We start from the raw sequence: 21431 nt of genomic DNA, 5'->3' as shown, positions 1-21431 counted from the left end.
ATTGCAATTGAAGAAAGATAGATGTCAAATGAAAATTGTCATTTTCTTTAAAGACAATCCAAGTATTTTTTATAGATTGTTCAACATTACAAGATCTCTTCCTACATATATTACATTTTCCATGAGATACCATATATGTACATGAATTTTCTAAATGCCTCATGCAGAATTGAAATACAAATTAAGCGTGAATACATACTAAAAAATAAACTGAAGGTCTGAAAGCGTACGTCTAGTAGTAGCTACCATGGACAGGTACATAGTCCCTAAACCTTCTTAATTAAAGAATAGTATTTACATGATAAAAGATTAAAGAACTACATGTATTTACCAAATGCGTGACATAATAAAACCTTCCTATAACATTAACACTTGAAACATTTAATGTCACGTTGGAGATGCATATGTTTTTTTTCTTTATATAAACATCAAAACCTATTCTTAACGTATTTGCTACAATTAATTATACTCTTGTAGATTGTATGCTAGATCCATCGATTAAAGGCAAGAATACCTAATTAAAAAGGTTAGCTATATACTTTTTGCTTAGATTTAAACCTTGCTTCACATGCATAACACATGCGTACAAATGAGGGGAGAGCAGGAAGAATTGTAAAGAAGAATGACGATGCATTGCTTCACATGCATAACACATTTCTAAAATACCTTCATACATTTGTTACGATAACATCTATCTGACTTTGCACCGATGTAGCCTTATTTTCTACTCTAGAAATCAATCTTCAACAATATACAAGAGCCCCTGAATACTACTGGCGTGCGGCTATCGAACAAACTTTTGCTTGTGGCTCCAGTAAATAAATACAAATGTACAGCAATCTACAGTGTTCATGAGTTTTTTCTCCTTCAGTGATCCAATGATCCCAGGGCATTTAGAAGTACTAGTATGCATAAATGCTACTTTAGATAAGCCACTATGATCCCATGGCATAGCAAAATGGATGAACACATTTAGGGGGCGTAGCAATCATAATGCTACTTTTAGGTAATTTCAGAGCACAATAAACGGATTCTAATCCATAACAAAATTGATGATTCCATAGCATATAATCAAAAAATTAATCCTAAAATATTTTGAAATCTAAATCATTTCATGATCAACTTCTTGACAATAAATGATCAATATGAGCTTTTACTAGTCCCTGTAGCACCGCAGACACATCGAATGGTGGCACCCTGGCAATCTTCTTATCTTTATCGAGACATCTGCTATGTTGCTGTTGGGCAGTATTCTCAGGAATGCTTCCTAGGACACAATGATGGAGGTATGAAAGCTGCAAAGGAATTAGAAAAAGGTCTTATGAAAAGCTTCATCCAAACAACATTAAAGCATCAGAATATAATGTGAAGAAAAGCTACAGGAACAGTTTAGGTTTTAGGATTTAGAGTTCTTTAAATCTTATTAAAAGTTTTATCCAAATAACATTAAAGCATCAGAATATAATGTGAAGAAAAGCTACAGCACCGGTTTACGTTTTAGGATTTAGAGTTCTTTGAGTCTTATTAAAAGCAATAAAATGATATCACAATAGAGCATCACAATAAAATGTGAACAAAAGCAACAGGACTTTACCATAGAACTCTCGACGGCTTGCCTTCCGTTCACTCACTGACATTGAGGTATTCCCATCTTTCATCACCTGAGAGGCATTGATATACCATGATGGTATCCTTTTATGCTAGAAATGCTATGAAAATAATGAAATTTAGCTTATAAATAAGGATATGTAGAAGTTCTAGTGTGCCAGCCAATCTACAGTCAGTCCAACTAATAAAGAACATCAGGAAATGTGCAGTAGGGCCATAATTGAGCCTCATTTGGAAACATACATCTTCCTTTCCACTGGGAGAACACAAAGCCCTGAATTGACAGCAAGAATCACTCATAACTTGCATTTTTCAGAAAACTGAATCATATACAAAAAACTTGGCTGAATGGGACATATATCCTAGTTAAGTGTGGGTTTCAGTGGGAAGAAACTGTGAAAAACTATAGCTCGGACATTCGAGAGCTTGACAGCTTTAGCTTAAGATCAATTCTGTCAAGACGTGTTGCACTCCAACATTCTACCAAAGACAACCTATTTTCACAAAATAAGAACCAAAACCTAAAATAGCAACATGTAAAGTTACTATCACATACAATCACAATAGCGATAAGGAAATGGCCATTGTTTCAAAACACAGTTCAAGGAGAAAAGGACTAAAATCCTGAAATAGCTGTACACATAAAAGCTCCTAACAGATACAACCAGAATAATTCACATAGTACAAAAAGCTGAATCAGAGTTCCTAAGCGGACAAAAAAATCCTACTTGGTCCTCAAAACAGTGCAATACACAGTTCCTTTCATTAACGGCCACACTACATTTTCTTATCACACCTCCGAAAATATCCTTCTACATTTTGAAAGAAAACTGACTCAAAAGTTACTAACAGGTACAGACCTTAAGCATGGATCTTGAGAGAATAGTTCCTTCTGAGATCTGAAAGAACTTTTAATATAACCTAAAGATAATTCTCTTTCAGATATAACCATATCAGGCTCTTCTGAGTACACTTTCGCGAAAAATATTCTTCTGTGGCCTGAAAAGAACGTAAACCAATGGTTCTTCCTTGATACAACCATAGTTAGCTGGCATTTCTTGTCCGAATAAGCAAGAAAAGAATATAAAAGAACCAAATATGAGAATATATCTTCATCAAGTTCTTTCTAGAATCTGAACATCAAGTTCTTTCGAGAACCTGAACATCAAGTTCTTTCTAGAATCTAGATACAACCAATTATGACTTTCCTGGGCATATATATCCTCAGAAAATATCGTTTTGCATCCTTTAAGGACAGGAACACACTGGTGTTTCTAGAGATACAACCATATTCAGATTTCAAGAGTCCGAAAAGATTCTTCCACATTCCGAAAGAAACATGAAGATAAAACTCTGTCTAGATACAGACATATAATCAAGCTTGCAAGAGTTCTCTCATTCTTATGAAATCATTCTCAAATATATCAGGGAAGTTCATGTTTTTCAAGGATCAGTATATAAAGCACTTGATGAAAAAGTACACAAGCTATTCCAGAAACAACGACCCAAAGCTCTCCATCATAAATAGAATAAAAATGGCATAAAGCTGTCAACCAGAAATGCACAGACAAAAAGCAAGATGTTGTTCACAGTGCTCTCCATTACAAACACACGTTTGTAAAAATCAGCAAGCTTTGGAAGAAAAATGGTATAACAGCTCTGGACTACAAAAATGCAAGCACAAATGTCAGCAACATTTTCATAAAGAAGAACACCAGAAATCTCTCTACAAATACACAGGTTTAAAACAATCGCCAGAAACATTTCAGGAAGATCACCATGACAAATATGTAGGCTTAAAACAATCATCAAGCTTTTAAAAGAACCATGACATAAAGTTCTTCATCACAGATACACGGGATTAAATTGACAATCATCAAGCATTCTTCGTAAAAAACCGATGGACAAAAGGCTCTCGAACATAATTACACAGTTTGAAATCAGACACGTGAGGTTTTCGACAATAGGATATCCATTCATTACTAAGATATTGATTTATTTTAATGGTTATCGATCTATTTGTTAGAGGTTCCATAGTATGTAAAATTCGTGTTCGTCTAGTATAACATTCGTTTTCCTACGTTGGAAAGTGAATGCGAATTTTATTCAAACATTCTTGTGTTTTTTTTTTGTTTTTTCCTATTTTTTTAATGTTTTTTTTGTTATGAACTCATGCATAACATGAGTGATGTTATACTTATCTTAGTCTTAAACTCTAGTTAACAAGACTCCATGATGTAAATAGTATGCATGCATCTCATCATCTAATGAGTCATAAAACTTATGTATCTCAATCATTTTGAATATATAGAGATGAGCATAGCCTATGAGCTCTATCTAGATATTGTATTGTGATCGTGATTAATATCTAATCACTCTTTGATCTTACTTAATCACTCTATTCTATAACACGTTATGAGCACGATTAGCCTCTACCATAGTAATTAATTATTCTCTTATATAAATCTAACTTATTGTTACCATTAGCATGACTTCTCAAGCTCTACAAATAGAGAAATGCTTATTCCCGCCACTTGCGTTGGATGGGTCCAATTATATGACTTGGATGGTTCATGCCGAAGGCCATCTCATGACGAAAGATATCCTTCATACGATAAGTGGTAATTTTAATGGTGCGGAGAACTCAAATACTAGGAAGAAGGGAGTGGAAGCATTCATCTTCATCCTTCATCACCTTGATCTAAGCCTTCAAAATCAATACTTCTCCATCAAGAATCCATCAACTCTCTGGAAGCAATTCAAAGCCCGCTTTGATCATCAACGAACTGTTCTTGGCCCCAAGTCTTTTCATGAATGGAATCAACTTCGTTTTCAAGATTTCAAGAAAGTTGCTGAATATCACTATTTGGTATCGTTTCTAAACATAAAATTTGCGGTGATGAAAACCTTGTTCAAGAGGTGAATCTAATCAACAAAACGTGAAGTACTTTTCATTCCGCAAATTTTAATTTTGTCATTGAACTTTTATGCAAATTTTAATCTTTTAAAACATATGCTGAACTTTTATCTACACTTCTTACTGTTGAGCAACACCACCAAGTTCTCCTCAAGAACGACAAAATTCATCCAGTTAGTCAACTTGTGGCTCCTCTACAATTCAAGGATTTGTCGCATGTCGAGAGTAATTATTCTAGACGACAACATCGTCATTAACACCCATATGCACAGAATCGAGGAGGAGGAAGAAATCAACAAAGGAAACAATATCCTACAAGTAATCAAGTCAAGCAAATGCATCATCAATCAAAGTCAAGTCAAGATAAGTCTTCATCAAATTCATGTCTTCGATGTGGTTTACGAGGGCATTGGGCAAATACTTGCTGAACTTCTAAGTTTCATGTTGATCTTTACCAAAAGTATGGCAAGCAAGGTCAAGATAGGAAATTGGAGGCTAATAAGGTAGCAAAAACATCAACGATCTCACCATCAATTCCAATATTGGAATATAGTTTTATGGATCAACCTTTGGAATTTGAGCCCGAAGGTAACATGATTGAAGCCCATATGATTTATTTGCATACAAGTAATTTTATTTGTCTTATTGATTGTGCATACCTTGCTGAGAAATCTTCTTGCATTTGTAGATATGCGACACGATGGATACCACCTCATGACATCGAAGCAAGATGGGAAAAAGACAATGCGAGTTGTCAAGCACCTGTCAAATACTACCCAAGTTATTGATGAGTTAGACTAGGTCATCCTTGCCATACAATGATTAGGAGAATGATCAATAATGTTCAAGATATACCTTTAAAGTTGGAATACTTGAATCGAGTTAAAACTCGTTTTTGTGTTCCATGTGCACAACGAAAATTGGTGATTTGTCCTTCCTTGCACAAGGAACCGTATGAATCACCAAATTTTTTGGAGCGTATACATGGTGATATCCATGGACTAGTGCACCCTCCTTCTGGACTATTTTATTACTTCATGGGAGTCAAAGATGCTTCATCGTGTTTTTCTCACGTCACACTTCTTTCTAATCACAACATGGCGTTGCCTCGACTCCTCATCCTTATCATCAAGTTGCGTGCTCAATTCCCATATTTTTCAATAAAGTTGATTTAGATGGACAACGCTGCTGAGTTTACGTCAACAACCTTTATTCGCTATTGCGAATCTATAGTTCAACATGGGGACATGCAATACTTGATGTCGCGCAACTTCTCCGATTACGACAATCATCATATCATTTTTACTCTCCCCATCAACCCATGACAACTTTCGTGAACGAATTAGATCCTCAAACTATTCAAGAAGCAAAAGCATCTCCTTTTTGGGATAAGTGGAAAGAAGCTATTAAAGTTGAGCTAACATTGGGTTTTTGTGCGGAAGCATAATGATAAAGGAGAAGTTATCCGTTATAAGGCAAGGTTTCACGCAACGATTTGGTATTGATTATACCGATACATATTCTTCGGTTATGGATGCAACGAGTTTTCGTTGGTTGATTCATTTCACTATTCAACGAAGTCTTCATATGCGTCTCATGGATGTGGTTACAACCTATCTTTATGGTGATTTGGATAAAGATATATACATGAAGATACCTGAAGAACTTTGCAAATCTATGCAGCTTGGAAAATTTCTCAATCCATTGATCAAGTTATGTAAGTCACTTTATGGACTTAAACAAGCCGGTCATATGTGGTATCAACATCTCTCTCATGATCTTCTTTCTCATGGATTTAAAGATGATGATATTTGACCTTGTATATTTATCAAGCATTATCTCAAAGAATTTGTCATCATTGCTATTTATGTTGATGATCTCAATATTATATGGAACATCCAATGCTATTGAAAATGTTGTTGCTATGCTTAGCTGCCAATTTGAAATAAAAGACCTCGGTTAGCTACATTCTACTTGGGTCTTCAGATCGAGCACCTATCTAATGGAATTCATCTTCATCAGAGCTCTGTTATTCCATAAAATATTAAAATGGTTTTCTATGTATCAAGCTCATTTTATTAGAACTCTTATGGTAGTGCGCTCTCTAGATCCTTCTTGTGACCCATTTTGGCCAAGATTTTCTAACGAGTCAGCATTGGAACCACAGTATCCTTACATGGTTGTTGTTGGTGCACTTATGTATTTGGCCAATTGTACGCGTTCGGACATTTCGTTCATTGTCAATTTGTTGGCTCGATATAGTCACGATCCTACTAGAAGACACTGGATTGGAATTAAGCAAATTTTCCGATATTTACGAGGCACTCAAGATATGGGTCTTTTCTTTCCCAGCAATTCTATGCACGGTCAATTGACCGGTTATTCTGACACTGGGTTTTTATCTGACCCTCACGTTGGCAGATCACAAACAGGATATGTTTTCCTTGTTGGTGGCACAACGATCTCTTGGCGATCAACAAAGTAAACATTGGCTGCAACATCTTCAAATCATGCTGAGATATTGGCATTACATGAAGCAAGCCGAGAATGCCTATGGTTACAACGCTTAATTGGGCATATTGAAAGTTCTTGTGGTTTTATCGGCCCATCATTACCAACAGTTAATCAATTCAAGAAAGGCTTTATTAAAGGTGATCGAATCAAACATATTTCTCCTAAGTTTTCCTTTACTCGTGAGGTTAATGATAATTATATCAACGTACAACCTATTCAATCAAGCAAGAACTTGGTGGATATTTTTACCAAAAGTTTACCTGCATCAAAACATTGGCTAAACATTCCTTCTCTTGGACTCAAAAGATTATCAGAGCTGATGAGCTAAACCAATGATGATGAGATGAGGGGTAGTGTTATGAACTCATGCATAACATGAGTCATGTTATACTTATCTTAGTCTTAAACTCTAGTTAACAAGACTTCATGATGTAAATAGTATGCATGCATCTCATCATCTTGTGAGTCATAAAACTTATGTATCTCAATCATTTTGAATATATAGAGATGAGCATAGCCTATGAGCTCTATCTAGATATTGTATTGTGATCTTGATTAATATCTAATCACTCTTTGATCTTACTTAATCACTCTATTCTATAACTTTATTTTTGTTTTTTTTTCATTTTTAGGCTTATCTACCTCATAATAAATAGTTAATCCAAAAGTATGGTATTTATCATTCTTTGAGGGTGTTTTTCTTTCGCAAATGATTGAACCATTCGCGAATGCGAATGCACATATGGTACGTATGGTTCATACTATGGTTAGAACTATTATCTAACATCCTGGTTTTTTCCCTTCTTCCTTTGTTTTGTCTCTAACATCTTTTGTACAATACAACTCTTTTATCAACGATTATTTATGTTTATTTTCGATGATTGCGTATACATCCCATTTTTGTTATAACCGATTGTCTCGTGGGCCAAAATTGGTCTTATAGGGTGTTAATATATTGTTCTTTCTTTTCTTTCTCGCCTTGTCTTCGTATTTATTTATTTATTCGAGGGACGGGGGTGTCTTCATTTGTTGGGATGAGAATTTGTGTGGAGATTCCTTGCCCCATGTGAAGCCTCTCCAATTCCCTTTTGTCCGTTCAGACGATAGATACAATTTATTTGTAGCTTGTTTAGTTTTTCAATGGAATTAGACCCGAGTTTTATTTCCTTTCTTTTATTTATCTTTTGGTCTCATTACTATATCTAACCTCCACTGTCAATGGCCATATGTGTCTTAGAGTGCGATCGATCATAGTCTTATTATTACCTCATAAGAAAGTTGTTAATGCTATGACTGACAACCAAATTACCTTGAATAATGATTCATGTCCTCAACGAAGAAGAGCGAACTAATGTGGCTTTCCTCTACTACACCACCATCTCAAATCAATCTACATAACATCGAAAGCATTGCCAGCCTATTTTGTTTGATAGTGTTTGTTTAAGTGATCATGTTAACATCTCTTTTGATGGAACTCTTTCATGGATAAGTCTCCAAACGTATCCCTTGTATTAGGGCCAATATTGCAATTAGTTTGAGAAATACTACATGTACATAACACCAACATAAAACAAGTCAAGGAGTTACCAATTGTGGGTTTTCTCTACTACACCAACATTTCAAATCCTACATAGCATCGAGGGCATTGCCTGCCTATTTTGCTTGAGAGTCTTTGTTTAAGTGGTCATGCCACTAGTGAATACAATATTTTTATATAAATCCTTAGTATAGTTTCCACAATACATTGATCTCATTATGGAAGTAACATAAATGCAATACCTACGTTGTCAACACAACAAAAGAAGTTAAAAGAACAAAATATATCAATGACTTCACTCTTTGGAAGAAGTTAAAAGAACAAAATATATCAATGACTTCACACTCTCCAAAGAGTTCACGCAACCATCTCAACAATGGCATGATTAGCACATTCTCTCGTCTCCTACCCAAGCAATAGCTAATTCTATTTAGGTGGTATGGATTAATAGTGAAAAGTCTATGATAGTGCTTGTTCCATTATGTTTTGCTTACAAAATGTTACTATAGCGTGTTTTAATTCCAAATGTGGACGATATTTCTCTTGTAAGAGCTAGTTCATATGATATGTTTTTACATGCAAATTTGAGCATTGTGGAAATATTGTTGTTTGCTAAAGCCTATAGTTGCATTACGATTTCTCTTTGCTTATGATAATGGATATCAAGAGAAAAATTAAGTTGGCATGATCGTCAAGTGTTCTTTGATCCATGCATTGAAGATAAATGGATCTATGTGACCATGTAAGCATGTGCAACCCACTGAAGTGGTTGAACCTGATCAATTCATAATAATCTAGGTTGTATTGTTATGTGCATGGACTCATGAGATTTTATGAAACAATCCATCTGTGTCTAAAACATATAGACTTCCTCTTTGAACTAAAACATTCTTTGTTATTTCTTTCCCATATGATTATGTTGGTCATTGGCACACCACACTAGTTAACTTCTCTTTGGTGCATGCACCATAACCCCACCCCGTTAGAGTGATTCTCTTGCTATGTTATTGTTATTGTTGCTACCTAGAAGATATGTTGGTTTGTCGATTTAGAGTTACGTTGTTCAATTGTTTCTAAATACATTTGATTTTTTCACTACAATGAATTATGGACAACAAACAAATATCAATGAAATTATAAAGTCATGCATCAAAATACTCATAAAAAAACTATGAAACAAGATCATGGAACCATTTTCCATTCATCGATTGCTTGTATTTGTTTTTTATGCTTATAAACAAAAATAATCCTAACAAACCTAAGATAATGCATATAAGCTTCAAACTTCTCTTGTATCTCGACTCACTACAATCTCTCTCATTCATTTCTTCATCAATTGTCTTCTTGCATCCTTTGAAAACAATGTTAGTAACCAAAACTCAACTGATGTTGCCAATTCTACTTTCTTTTAAGTTATGAATCAATTACCTAGCAATGTTGCATCATGTGCACCATTGTTTCATCCTTGCATCTGTTATGAACGTCTTTCATTTTTCTTTAATTGCAAAGAATCATTATGAGGTAGTGAGTGTGGTCTATGTGTTTGTGCTTGGGCATGCACACATTCTACATAAAGATGTAGCCTCATTACAAAGATAACACCATAAAGATTGTTGAGTCTGTGCGTGCATGCATGTCTAATGAATAGTATATAAATGTATCCAAGATATAGAAATTATAACTACTAGATTATCAAAACCCAATTATATCAAGGCTTTACTGTATTGCTTGGTGACTTACTGGTCATTTGGGAAGACATTTTCCAAAAGTCCATGTGATACAAAGTAAAGTTTCGAGTAAGGGTTAAGATTATGACCATGTTAGTGAAATTTGAAAGTAGTTCATTAGATAATGGTTATACATACAACCATGGAAATAGTGAGATTACTAAATACCTTTTATCTAGCCAATAGCCTCTTACAAACAGTTAACCCAACACTCATCACACAAACCATCCAAGTCAACCCACATGAACACTTCTAGGAATAAGAAACTGTACTACTATTCCTAATGACCCTAAATGGCCTCATCATCACATTATCCTCATGATCCACAATGTGGCAATGCCATAGATAGCCAGGTCCATCCGTGGGATCAAACTTGAAAGAAGATCCATTTCGTGTGCTAAAACGAATAAGCACTCGTGTTATAACACTTGGCCATAATATAACTGTATCTTTCCATCCTTTTTGATAGTCATAGGGGTCTCCTGGAGCTTCAGTAAAGCAAGATCCTTCCTCAAGGTAAGGTTTGTCAAGGGAACAAATGCCAGACTCATAATCCACATTGGCAAATTCTTGTTGATTCAAGACTTGGAAACTAGTGAGATGAATGTGAAGTGGGTGAGAATTAATCCTAAGGTTCATGAATTCCCACAATTCAGTCACTCCTTCTACAGGTTTCACAACCACGGGGTCCTCCCATGTCTTGTTTTCAAGTGTGAAATGAACTGGCAAGTGATTTGAGTCATCATACTCAACAACACTAAGGCTCCTAGTCACAGATACATTATCTTTGGATAATGGGGCCTCATCTCGTTCAATAAGCAAATCAAGGTTTATGGGAAGATTTACTATCCCATCTGAAATACCATCTTCATCGACAACTATGAACTCCATGACAGCCCATGTTCCTGGAGGAGCATTGACCGTGTCTCCAGTTGGGAACGGCGTTGCGCCCGAGTTATTGAGCACAACCTTACTACCACTCCCAACCAAGGAGAAGTCTATGATAACGTCAATTCTCTCTGCCGGAGCAATGGTTAGGGTGGTTAGGTTCCATGGTCCATCACTCACAAACCCACCATCGGTGCCAATCTGATAGAAAGACAAGGCCGACTCGCTCAATGACAACACGAAAAATCGGGCGCTACAACCATTCAGCAAACGGAAGCGATATGGGCGGGGAAACACCCTGAGTTAAGGCCAAACCACACCATTGACAAGAATTGTGTCGCCGTAATATTCGGGGCACCATTGCGGGTGCTCGTCAGGGATGATGCCGAGGGTAGGGAAATTGATGGACCCATTGGCATAAAATTGGCGGTCTTGTAGGACAAGGGGGATTCCGAGAGGGAGGCCCAGCTGCTTTTCTTGTTCGGAAGTGATGATATACATGCCAGCTAACCCACTAACGACATTGAGGCGGGTAATACCAATGGTGTGGTCGTGGTACCATAGCAGAGCGGGGGGTTGATTGTTAGGGTAAGTGAAGTTTTGGCCCAAGTAGGTAGGCCCAGTCTCGCCGGACGGAGTGAACCAAGCCTCGGGATGGCCGTCGGAGGAGCTCTGGACCTCGGCGCCATGTAAGTGTGTGACGATGGGCACACCCCCTTGCACCGGGTCTGCCCACTGTATGGTCTCGTCTACTGTTAAGAAGTGGCGCTTGTCCGGGATATGGTTCTCCCATCTAATATGGGCGGCCATATCCTGTGTGGCCTGTGTCATCATAAAACCAAAGAAACCAGAAGATAATAAATAAGCACGTGCGTTATGTCTGTAGCATATGGCAGATTTGACTCACCACAAGCGTTGGTCCAGGATAAGTTGCATCCTCCTCACTGATGCCATAAGCATATAACACAGTCTGTGGAAGATCGGGGTGCAGCTTCTGTGAAGTAGAAACCATAACTCCATGAGTAATTTTAAACAGTGTGTTGATAACAGATTCATAACAGAGAAACATGCATCCATTAACATCAAATAGTCCGTGAGCCTAGCAGGTGGCCTAGAGACACGAGTTGATCGTCTCACTGGTTGGCTAGTGATCATGCTAAGTGGGAGCATGCCGTGCAAGGTGAATTGGATAGTATTGATAAGAATAGGACTTGGTATGTAGTACCTTTGTCAAAGGATAGGAAAGCATTATCATGCACGTGGGTCTACAAGTATGGAACAACAACCAGAGGGTTATGATGTCTCAAGCAAAGAACACTTCGTACGTAAGTCAAGAAGAGCTTGTACGGGCTTAAGCAATCCCCAAGATTGTGGTACCAAAAGTTTGATGCTTTTACGAAGACTTAAGGGTGCACTATAAGCAATGAGGATCCTTGTCTTTATATGAAAAATGTTCAGATGAGAGTTCTATTATAGTGATACTCTATGTTGATGACATGCTTATCATTGGTAAAAACAAGAATGAGTTATCATTGTTGAAGAAAAACTTGAGTCAGACTTTTGACATGAAGGATTTGGGAGACGGAAAACATATTCTTGGTATGCGTATTACTCGTGATAGGAGTAAACGATGCATTTACTTGTCTTAGGCTCAGTACATATCCAAAGTACTCAAGAAGTTTAATATGGAGAATGCAAATCCATTGGGCACTCCATTGCCTACATATGTAAAGCTGAGCACGTGTGATTGTCCCACATCTGATGAGGACAAGGAATTCATGACCAAGGTTCCTTATCAATTTGCTATTGGTAGTTTTATGTATGCCATTGTGGCTACTAGACCAGACATTGCATTTGCAGTGGGGGCAGTAAGTCGATTCATGTCAAATCCTAGTAAGAAACATTGGGATGCACTCTGAGTGGCACTAAAGATAAGTGTCTATGTTTGGGTAGAGGTGATGTCTCTATCGTCGGATACACAGATTCAGATTATGCTTGAAGTGCTAATAGTAGGGAATCTATGTCAGGCATAGATGTATGGATAAGTTCAGGAATGGATTTATGCCAGGAATAGATGCACATTCATGCATTCCAATAGATTCATGAGGCAGAAAAGCTCTTACGCATAGAAAATAAAAATAAAAAGGAACCATGGAAATCTCCATGTATTCAATCACTTGAATGTAGCGTTTGTGGGGGATGAGAAGATGAAAAATCATACCTGAGTGATTCTGTAAGCTCCAAGAGTGAGCTGATGAAGGTCAGAGAGATGGAGGAGGGGGGGGAAAGTGAGAGGGGCAATGAACTGTTGGAGGGAAGGGCTGGGGTCGAGCAGCTGGCAAACAGAAGACAAGCTGTCGGAGAGAGATGGGGAACCGAAGAAGAGGAAGGGAAGAAGAAGAATCATGCGGATATGGTGTGCAGAGAGTAGCATGTTCGTACCCTTCATCTGACACCCAGAACTCAGCTCAGCCATTACTGCATACATATACATACATATATACATTCATACATGATACATATATATGTATGTCCATATACATATATACATACATCGGCATACATATAGACATCTACAACACACATACACGCGCATGCATCTTTTTTTCCCATGTTTCTTGGGCAGTATTGAATGCAGGGCACATCATGCCCATGAGACTCACGTTTTTAGCTCCCCCACAACCCATCTCTTTTCATAAAGAAGCTGCGGATTGGCCTCCCACAACCCATCTTTTCTCGTATGGAAGCTTCCGATTGGCCGTCTATTGTGTCATAGACACATGTCCTTGGGGGACCATTTCTGCTCTTCTTTTTCATCTTGGGTGAAAACATTCAATTATTTAATAAATGTGTGTGAAAAACACTGCTTACAATGGATGTCACGATGGAGTATTCTCTCTCTCTCTCTCTCTCTCTCTCTCTCTCTCTCTCTCTCTCTCTCTCTCTCTCTCAATCATAACGCGCACTCTCGATTGCAACATTCATTGGTAAAGTTCTTGAATATCGAGAATCACTACTCCCTTGAAATATAGTATTTATTGTCGCATAGATTATATTTGACCTCCGAAGACGATAATATAATCTATCTATCTCTAGGTCAATATTAGCCTCACTATGGACGCAATAATATCTCTCTATCTATCTCTTCCCTTTAATGCCACGTTTTCTTATGGTTTTTAGGGTTTACCGTTCATCCGAAATTTCACATTAGTCGTTTGAAAGAACTCCTAGGTTCTATCAATAACCCTACATCCGTGTTAAGGATCAGGTTACCCTAAATAATCATTAAGGAGTACTAGAAATAGAGCACATTGTCTTGTAGTTTTTTGTTTTTTTAGCCTAGTCCCTCGAAAGGTGATACATTGTGCAAACTATGCAATTCACACCATGATATATAAGTCAAAATACAATTAAATTTATAGAAAAACAAATCTTGGTTCAACACATGCATGTGTATTGTGGGGCACAAAATGTCAATAATAGACATTGAAGCCTTGTCCACTAATATGGATGTTGTGTAGACATAATGCCTTGTGAGTAGGTATGGTTTGTGGATTGTGAGTTTGAACATGTCCTATGTACACCAATGTTATATGTTGCATGCACATCAATGTAGGCAATGTTGGGTGAGGTAACCCAACATCATATCATGATCTACTCAATTATCATGCTTCGTGAATATGTCACCCATGCACTAGACCCAAGAATTTAAGCATTTTCATCAATTGAGGTAGAAAATTGTCATTTTTACATAAATTTTCAATAAACAATTGACAAGTCCAAATTGTATGGTAGATTTCATCATCTTTCAAAAGGTTCCAATGCTATAATGACCACATTAAGTATGAAGTAGAAAATTGTCATTTTTACATGAAATTTCAACATTTTGATAAAATAATTCCAAAGTTTTATGGTCGATTCCATGCCTCATAAAAGTAAAGAACAAGAAAATGGCTCCTTTTATATTTGCTTGAAATATTCTTAAACTCATTCAAAAAACAGCTCAAGAGGATAACTAAACCTGAAATAGTAAGCATTCAATACACCTTGCCCAGCCGACATGTGCACATAAGGTCAAAGAAATGATATACACCGACATTGTCAACCTCATCCACTCAAGAGAAGGTATGGGAAAAATACACATTCACTTCACAGTGGAAACATTGTGAATTTGTGCCCATGTGTCTGTGTTACACTATGTGGGTATGTGGACAAAGTATTGTAAGTTTGAATTCAGTTTGATATTAGATCAATTGAAACATAATGTTCTCAATTCAATGGGGGGTCCTACCTATGCAATGCATTTTTCACAAGAAGGCCCAAGAGGAAATACCAATGTTGATATACTATATACCACTTCTGACACTAAATATTTACTATGAATAGATTGATAGAATCTTCATCCGCCGGCAAACACAATCAATCAACAAATGGAGCATTGTAATTTGTCACATTAATTCCTAAACCCTAAAGGTGGGGTTAGTTTTGAATATTTCCAAGCTATATAAGAAAATCAATAATAAGAAATCAAATTGGGGTTTTTTTTTTTGCGGTGGAGTGGTTGGGGAATTTCAAAAATGCCCAGAGCCACACTTAATTTTCATTGGTTCAATCAGCAATTGAATTTTACGCTCAGGAAAAAATGAAAAAAAAAAAATCCAGCTTGTGCATATGCACATAACATATCACTCCGTTTCATCAATTCAAGGTCTAGAGATGAAAACCCCAGCAAGATCCACACTCGGGTTTGTTCTCGTCAACAGCAATTAAACCACTCAACAAAAGGAAAGAATAGACAAAAAGGGAGATGTTAAAGGTACATATATTTTGAACATTCACATCCCTCGTTTTTAGTCTACTCAAAGAGTCAACAGTTCAAAACCTCACAGACTGGCATGCATAAATTGCATAAATAATAATCAAACTTTTCATTTAAAGGAAAGAAAAAAAGAAGTTTTGAGGTATACAAGTCTCGAACATGTGCATAACACAACACTCTTTTTAGGTGAGTAACCAGAAACAAACTTCAATTTACCACTTTTTTAAAGATCATGCTCGCAGTTTGAGAAATAAGAGAAATCTGTTCTCTCGGACGTCTTCTTCCATGTAGTGCTCCCAAACACATGTTTGTTTGATTGTTTTTCCCTGTGTATATCTGGCACATCCACGACACATCATGTAAATAAGCACGTAGATTCTTTGCTTAATCCTCAATCTACAATTTTTTTGTAATGGTCTATATCTGTCTCCTGTCTATATATATAGATGTTCTCGCTTTCCACATTTTCTTACGACAAGAATGATGCTACCCACATTGTAAAGACTGCACTAGACTTTTGATGAAGAAATAAACACTGAAACTTGTGTCTGCTTACTTTAGCCATAAAAAAACTTAATAAATCTCATACAGACTCTTTTTCTTTTATCCTTGCTTGAGAGGGTTGAGGCATTGAGCATTAGGAACAAAAAATAAATCCTCTGAAGCAATTTTTTTAGTTGTAGGTTTAACTAGAGCTACATAACTATAGAAAAAACGAAATAAGATTGAGCTGTAAGAACCTAACCTTCAATGAACCCAAAAGCCAGATTTTTCGATACTCTAATACTAACTAATAACTATTACTACTACTACTACTACTACTACTAAACAGCATGAGTCCAGATTTACTGACCATATATTTCCAATTCCAGGGTGGCAACACAAATCAGCCCAAAGGGGTACGACCGACATCCCAAGAGGTGAAAAAATGGATGAATAAAATAAACCCATTTCCAAAAAGGTTTTGTCCTCACCACGCCAGAACAGGAACAAAGTTGCCTTTTTGGACTCAAAATTCCAAGCACAAAACAAAACACATCAACCGTGTGCGGGATAAGGTCTAAAGCGAGCATCAGGGCCTCTTTGTGTTTGCTTCCCAGCCACACCATAGCCCCCTTCAGATGTCGGAGCTCCATATCCAGAAGCAGTATTGTTCACACCTGTATCTGGCCCAGATCTTTGATAGCCACCTGAGTAAGGATCAGCCACTGGTGCTGCAGGGCCGGGTCCATGATGGCCACCCCCTTGAGCTCCATAACCATTAGGACCTGACCCATATCCACCTTCCCCACCACCACTACTATTATATCCTCCATAACCACCCTCACTAACACCACCACCATTGTAACCTCCATAACCACCACCTCCTCCATAGCCTCCAGCAATTCCAGTCGGTCCACCAGACATAGGAACTGAGCCTGCCCATCCTCCACCACTTACATAACCACCACCCATTCCTCCATTGCCGCCCACAGGATACATACCACCTGAGCTTCCCCATGGACTCCTCTGACCGCCGCCTGCAGGGGGAGGAGCCGCCACCCCATTATAGGCTCCAGTTGCTGATGATGCTCCATATCCACCACCACCTGTGCTATTATTATATCCAGATGATGGTGGAATATTACCATAGCCACCAGAGTAGCTATTAGTGCCATAGCCTCCATTCATTGGCGGTCCATAACCTGGTCCAGGTCCATAACCACCACCTGAGCCATATGGAGGACCACCATAACCACCACCACCACCACCTCCACCTGATCCATAAGGAGGGTAACCACCACCTCTTCCAACTGAGAATTGACCACCTCCATATGAGTTATTACCTTGATTGGAATTGTAACCTTGGCCATAACCACCTCGGCCACTGCCACTGCCACCACCATGTCCACCTCCCCCTTGAGCTCTTCCTCCTCCTCCCATATCTTTCGGTACAGCTGGCTTCACCTCTACCATCTTTTGGTTTAACTCATGGAAATTCTTCTGTAAAACCTTATCCACTGCATCTTCTGAGTCAAAACTGATGAATCCAAAGCCTCGTGGCCTTTGTGAACCCTGATCATACATCACCACAGCGTCTGTGATGTTACCAAACTGGCCAAAGTATTGCTTAAAGTCCTCTTCGGTCACATTAGCAGCTAGACCTCCTACAAATATTTTCTTGGTTCGGGGGCCATTGCCATTTGAACTCTTCGCAGAGCCTTGATGTTGTTCATCTCGAGGTACAGCCTTCTTCACATCCACCTTTATAAAACATGGCTCAAGATTAGGAATTACAGAATAGAAATCCCTTATACTCTTACTCCGTTACATAGAGGAATGCATTTATGAGAAAACACAAACTAAAAACTAAAAAACTGAGGTGTTCTATTGCAATTTAATGCTTATAAATCGCTAATCTATATTCCTGGCAACAAGCAATATTTATTCATGAGAAGAAAGAAACCGTAACAGATCTTCCGATGAAAGTTTACCTTTGTCTCACTCACAGAAGGTTCACAAAGAAAGGAATCAAAGCAAACACAGAGGATTGTAAGACAAACACAATTATGAGCAAAAACATGAGAATTTGCAATTAGAAAAGCCTAATCATAGATCAAATTTTTCATCAAAAGAGCACTTAAAATAGCTACGGAATGATGACTGCTTAGAATACCATTTCCCTGTCTTGCTGAGGAGTACAACAATGGGCTAGAAAAATTCTCGCAAAAAATCAAGTATCAAAACCCTAAATTTCCTCTGCATTTACATAGCTGTAGATTCAGGGCTACAAAAACGCCTCAGGCAATCTAAAAATAGGAAAACAGTAGTTTCCACATTGAGACCTTTGCATCTATGTAGATTTATGAGTAAACTATTGATATTAAAAATCCCTACAGGTAAAACAATCAAAACATTAATTTTTCCTCTGTAAATGAGAGCTCGAAGAAGCTTTGTGATACTATTCTTTAGGATTCCCAAAATTTACCATTGAAGAAAACAAAAATTCTGCAGAAAGATTTTTGACACAATTTATGAGGAGATCCTTAACAATTTCAACAAGTGAAACAGCCAAAACAGAAAAATAGAAGACACCAAAGCCAAGACTCCGCAGGAAGATTTTGGACACAATTCATGAAAAACTCTTAACAAATTCAACGTGTAAAACAGTCCATAACACGGCACCGAATTCTAAAACTCTGAAAAAAGAAGACACTCTCAAATCTAGCAAACAACGACATCATAGCCGATCATCTGCAGACAGACACATACAGAGTAGCGGAATCTACCGTTCTTCCTTCGATGACGTGTTTCTCTGCAACAGCTCTGTCAGCAACAGAGGGATCTGCGAAGACGACAAAGCCAAATCCTCGAGCTCGCCCGGTGGCCCTGTCCTTCATGATGACTGTGTCGGTGATCTCACCATAGGAGCTGAAGTGCTCCTTGAGCGTCTCCTCGCTTGTCTCCCAAGAGATGCCGCCGATGAAGAGCTTCCCCACGTCGGAATCCATGGCGAGCTCAGAGCACTGTGTGTGCAGATTTGAGGTAAGGAAGAGGGTAAGGGGTCAGAAGTTAGGCTGTTAAGACTAGGGTAAAGTTTAAGGGGGGTCAGATCTAGGGTCAGATCTAGGGTTAGGGTTAGGGTTACGGCAGAAGGAGCACAGAACAGAACAGAACAGAACAGAACAGAGGAGCGTCGTCCACCCCTCCCAAAAGAACAAACAAAAAAAACAGGGCAATGTTGTGATGATGAGAAGAGAAGCCAAAAAAAATTTGCGGGAAGTGTGTGTGTTTGTTGTGTGTTTAGAAGACTTACTTTCTTTTGTTGTGTGGGTGTGGGAATCGAACTTGTGACCTCCTCCAGAATGAGTTCTATGTTTCATGTACATTACATATGTACCCCCAACCAATGCTCTCTCTCTCTCTCTCTCTCTCTCTCGCCAGTCACACCTCGCTCTTGACCCCCGACCATGCCACACTGACCACTTGGTTGCAACTTGGGCCCCTCCCCCCCCCCCCTTCCTTTGCTCGCATCTCAAACCCAAACCTCTCGAGTCTCCGTCGAGGGCCCACACATGTTTGCGGGGCATGCATCAGCATCAGTCTGCTTATGAGACCAATACTCGTCCCGTTGGACTGGGGTCTGCTAAGAAACTTGCTTGCATTTTATCACGAACCTATCCGAGGCTCGTTAATGGGTGTTGGACAATTTGGCTTGGATCTAGATCTAAATCTAGGAGAGATTGAATGAGAGCAAAATGGCACTCGAGAATACCATTTAGGGGATTACTGAGTGCCAAATGGTCGAGCGGCAACAATTGTTGTCCTCTCCCCAAAGTATCGTTATACTTTGGCAATCCTACCAACATGTTTGATTAGATGTATGTGAAACCAACTCCTTGTCAACTTATCAAGAAACTTTCATATTCGCCTAGATAATACAAGGGTTAGGAGATCATACTTACTAGGTGACTATGTTAGCGAAGAGCCTAAAGAAGAACTACATGTAGTGATAGGATTTGACATTAATGACCAGTGTTGATCCTGAGTTGGAGGATTATTACGGTGCACTATTTGATTGATAACGTGAAACCATGTGGTACCTAATATCAACCACGTATATTGTTGACTTTTGTTTCTCAATGTTTTCTTTAAGACAATCTCTCTATGATTGCATCTGAATCGTAGAAATCTCTCTTCCAAGTTCCCTCTACAAATATTTTAGCTTTATTTTGAGCATTGAAGTTTTTTACATTCTTTAATTTTTGTGAGTTTCACATCAAATCAAGACTTCCAACCAATAATATTGCATTACCCAAAAATAATTGTATGTCTAGGGATGTGTACAATACAAGGTAACAGTTACATTGAAGAAGGATTAACCATGTGACAACTCAAAACGTTTATAGAATATTGTTTGTGACAATCACAATTGAAGGTCAAGGGATTGATCGATTATGCATACTACTAGATACTAAAATCAAGGATACAATACCAACCCACATCAATGTCAAAATTGCAATCAATGAGAAAACCATCAAGTGTGTCTAAATGGGCTTTTCACAATACAAAAACTGAGTCAGATTTTGACTAATATACTAACCCTTGGCTCTTAGATGCAATGATATTCATTGACTACTTTTGAGTTTAAGTACATCTTCTACGTAAGGCAATTGATCTAATGATGATGTGGTATGGAACATGCATATTCTGAAGGTACTAGTGGGAGCCAATACCTATGAGTCACATTACACACAAATATAATTTTTGACAGTGTTGACACGAGAAGAGAAGTTGTTCACTACATATTTTTTGTTGTAAGAGGGCAAACCATTGCACATTAATCAGGTAAAATGTATGAGAGGGCCTCAAAACATAAGGCTGCCTTCAAGATATATATCCTTGAATTTGAGGCCGTTTTACAGTTATAATCACAGGGTT

General features: G+C 37.9%; 1 protein-coding gene, 2 long non-coding RNA genes and 2 pseudogenes across 5 annotated transcripts in view; 2 read left to right on the top strand and 3 right to left on the bottom strand.

The window, feature by feature from the left end:
* The window catches only part of LOC147862572 (multicopper oxidase LPR1-like), a 33995-nt pseudogene extending 20326 nt beyond the window's left edge, over positions 1-13669 (bottom strand). The window contains exons 1-3 of the transcript XR_015529972.1: positions 13413-13669; positions 12099-12185; positions 10525-12013 (exon numbers count right to left, since the gene is read on the bottom strand). The product of XR_015529972.1 is annotated as a multicopper oxidase LPR1-like (transcript). The remainder of the gene's footprint in view (positions 1-10524; positions 12014-12098; positions 12186-13412) is intronic.
* LOC147862575 (uncharacterized) lies at positions 1119-1672 on the bottom strand. Its single transcript, XR_015529973.1, has 2 exons — positions 1595-1672; positions 1119-1267 (listed from the first exon to the last, which is right to left on the bottom strand). It is a non-coding gene; the product is annotated as an uncharacterized LOC147862575 (long non-coding RNA).
* LOC147862574 (uncharacterized) lies at positions 4497-4813 on the top strand. The gene is made up of 2 exons (XR_015529981.1): positions 4497-4552; positions 4657-4813. It is a non-coding gene; the product is annotated as an uncharacterized LOC147862574 (long non-coding RNA).
* On the top strand, positions 6615-7580 carry LOC147862573 (secreted RxLR effector protein 161 pseudogene; annotated as a pseudogene).
* A 2426-nt stretch (positions 13670-16095) lies between the features above and the next one.
* On the bottom strand, positions 16096-19678 carry LOC147862571 (uncharacterized). 2 transcript variants are annotated; one of them, XR_015529916.1, is made up of 3 exons: positions 19280-19678; positions 16864-18254; positions 16096-16346 (listed from the first exon to the last, which is right to left on the bottom strand). XR_015529916.1 is itself a non-coding variant. In XM_087320832.1 (2 exons), exons 1-2 carry the CDS (start codon positions 19499-19501, stop codon positions 17049-17051), a joined length of 1428 nt encoding a protein of 475 aa, XP_087176958.1. In that variant the 5' UTR covers positions 19502-19678; the 3' UTR covers positions 16096-17048. The 2 variants fall into 2 exon arrangements, 1 of the variants encoding a protein (XP_087176958.1); XM_087320832.1 differs by having other exon boundaries at positions 16096-18254.
* Positions 19679-21431: the final 1753 nt, after the last annotated feature.

Source organism: Azolla caroliniana, unplaced genomic scaffold, assembly GCF_043228905.1.
Source record: "Azolla caroliniana isolate FFs.n. ecotype wild unplaced genomic scaffold, voAzoCaro1.0.p SCAF_6, whole genome shotgun sequence".
Classification (NCBI taxonomy): Eukaryota; Viridiplantae; Streptophyta; class Polypodiopsida; order Salviniales; family Salviniaceae; genus Azolla; species Azolla caroliniana.
The sequence above is the reverse complement of the archived record's forward strand: the minus strand, read 5'-3'. Positions and strand labels throughout refer to the sequence as shown.

Excerpts from the sequence above, each read along its gene's own strand:
- LOC147862571 (XM_087320832.1), bottom strand. The coding sequence starts at position 19,501 with ATGGATTCCGACGTGGGGAAGCTCTTCATCGGCGGCATCTCTTGGGAG. Across the intron at positions 18,255-19,279 it reads ACGTCATCGAAGGAAGAACG|GTGGATGTGAAGAAGGCTGT; the intron begins GTAGATTCCGCT and ends TGTTTTATAAAG.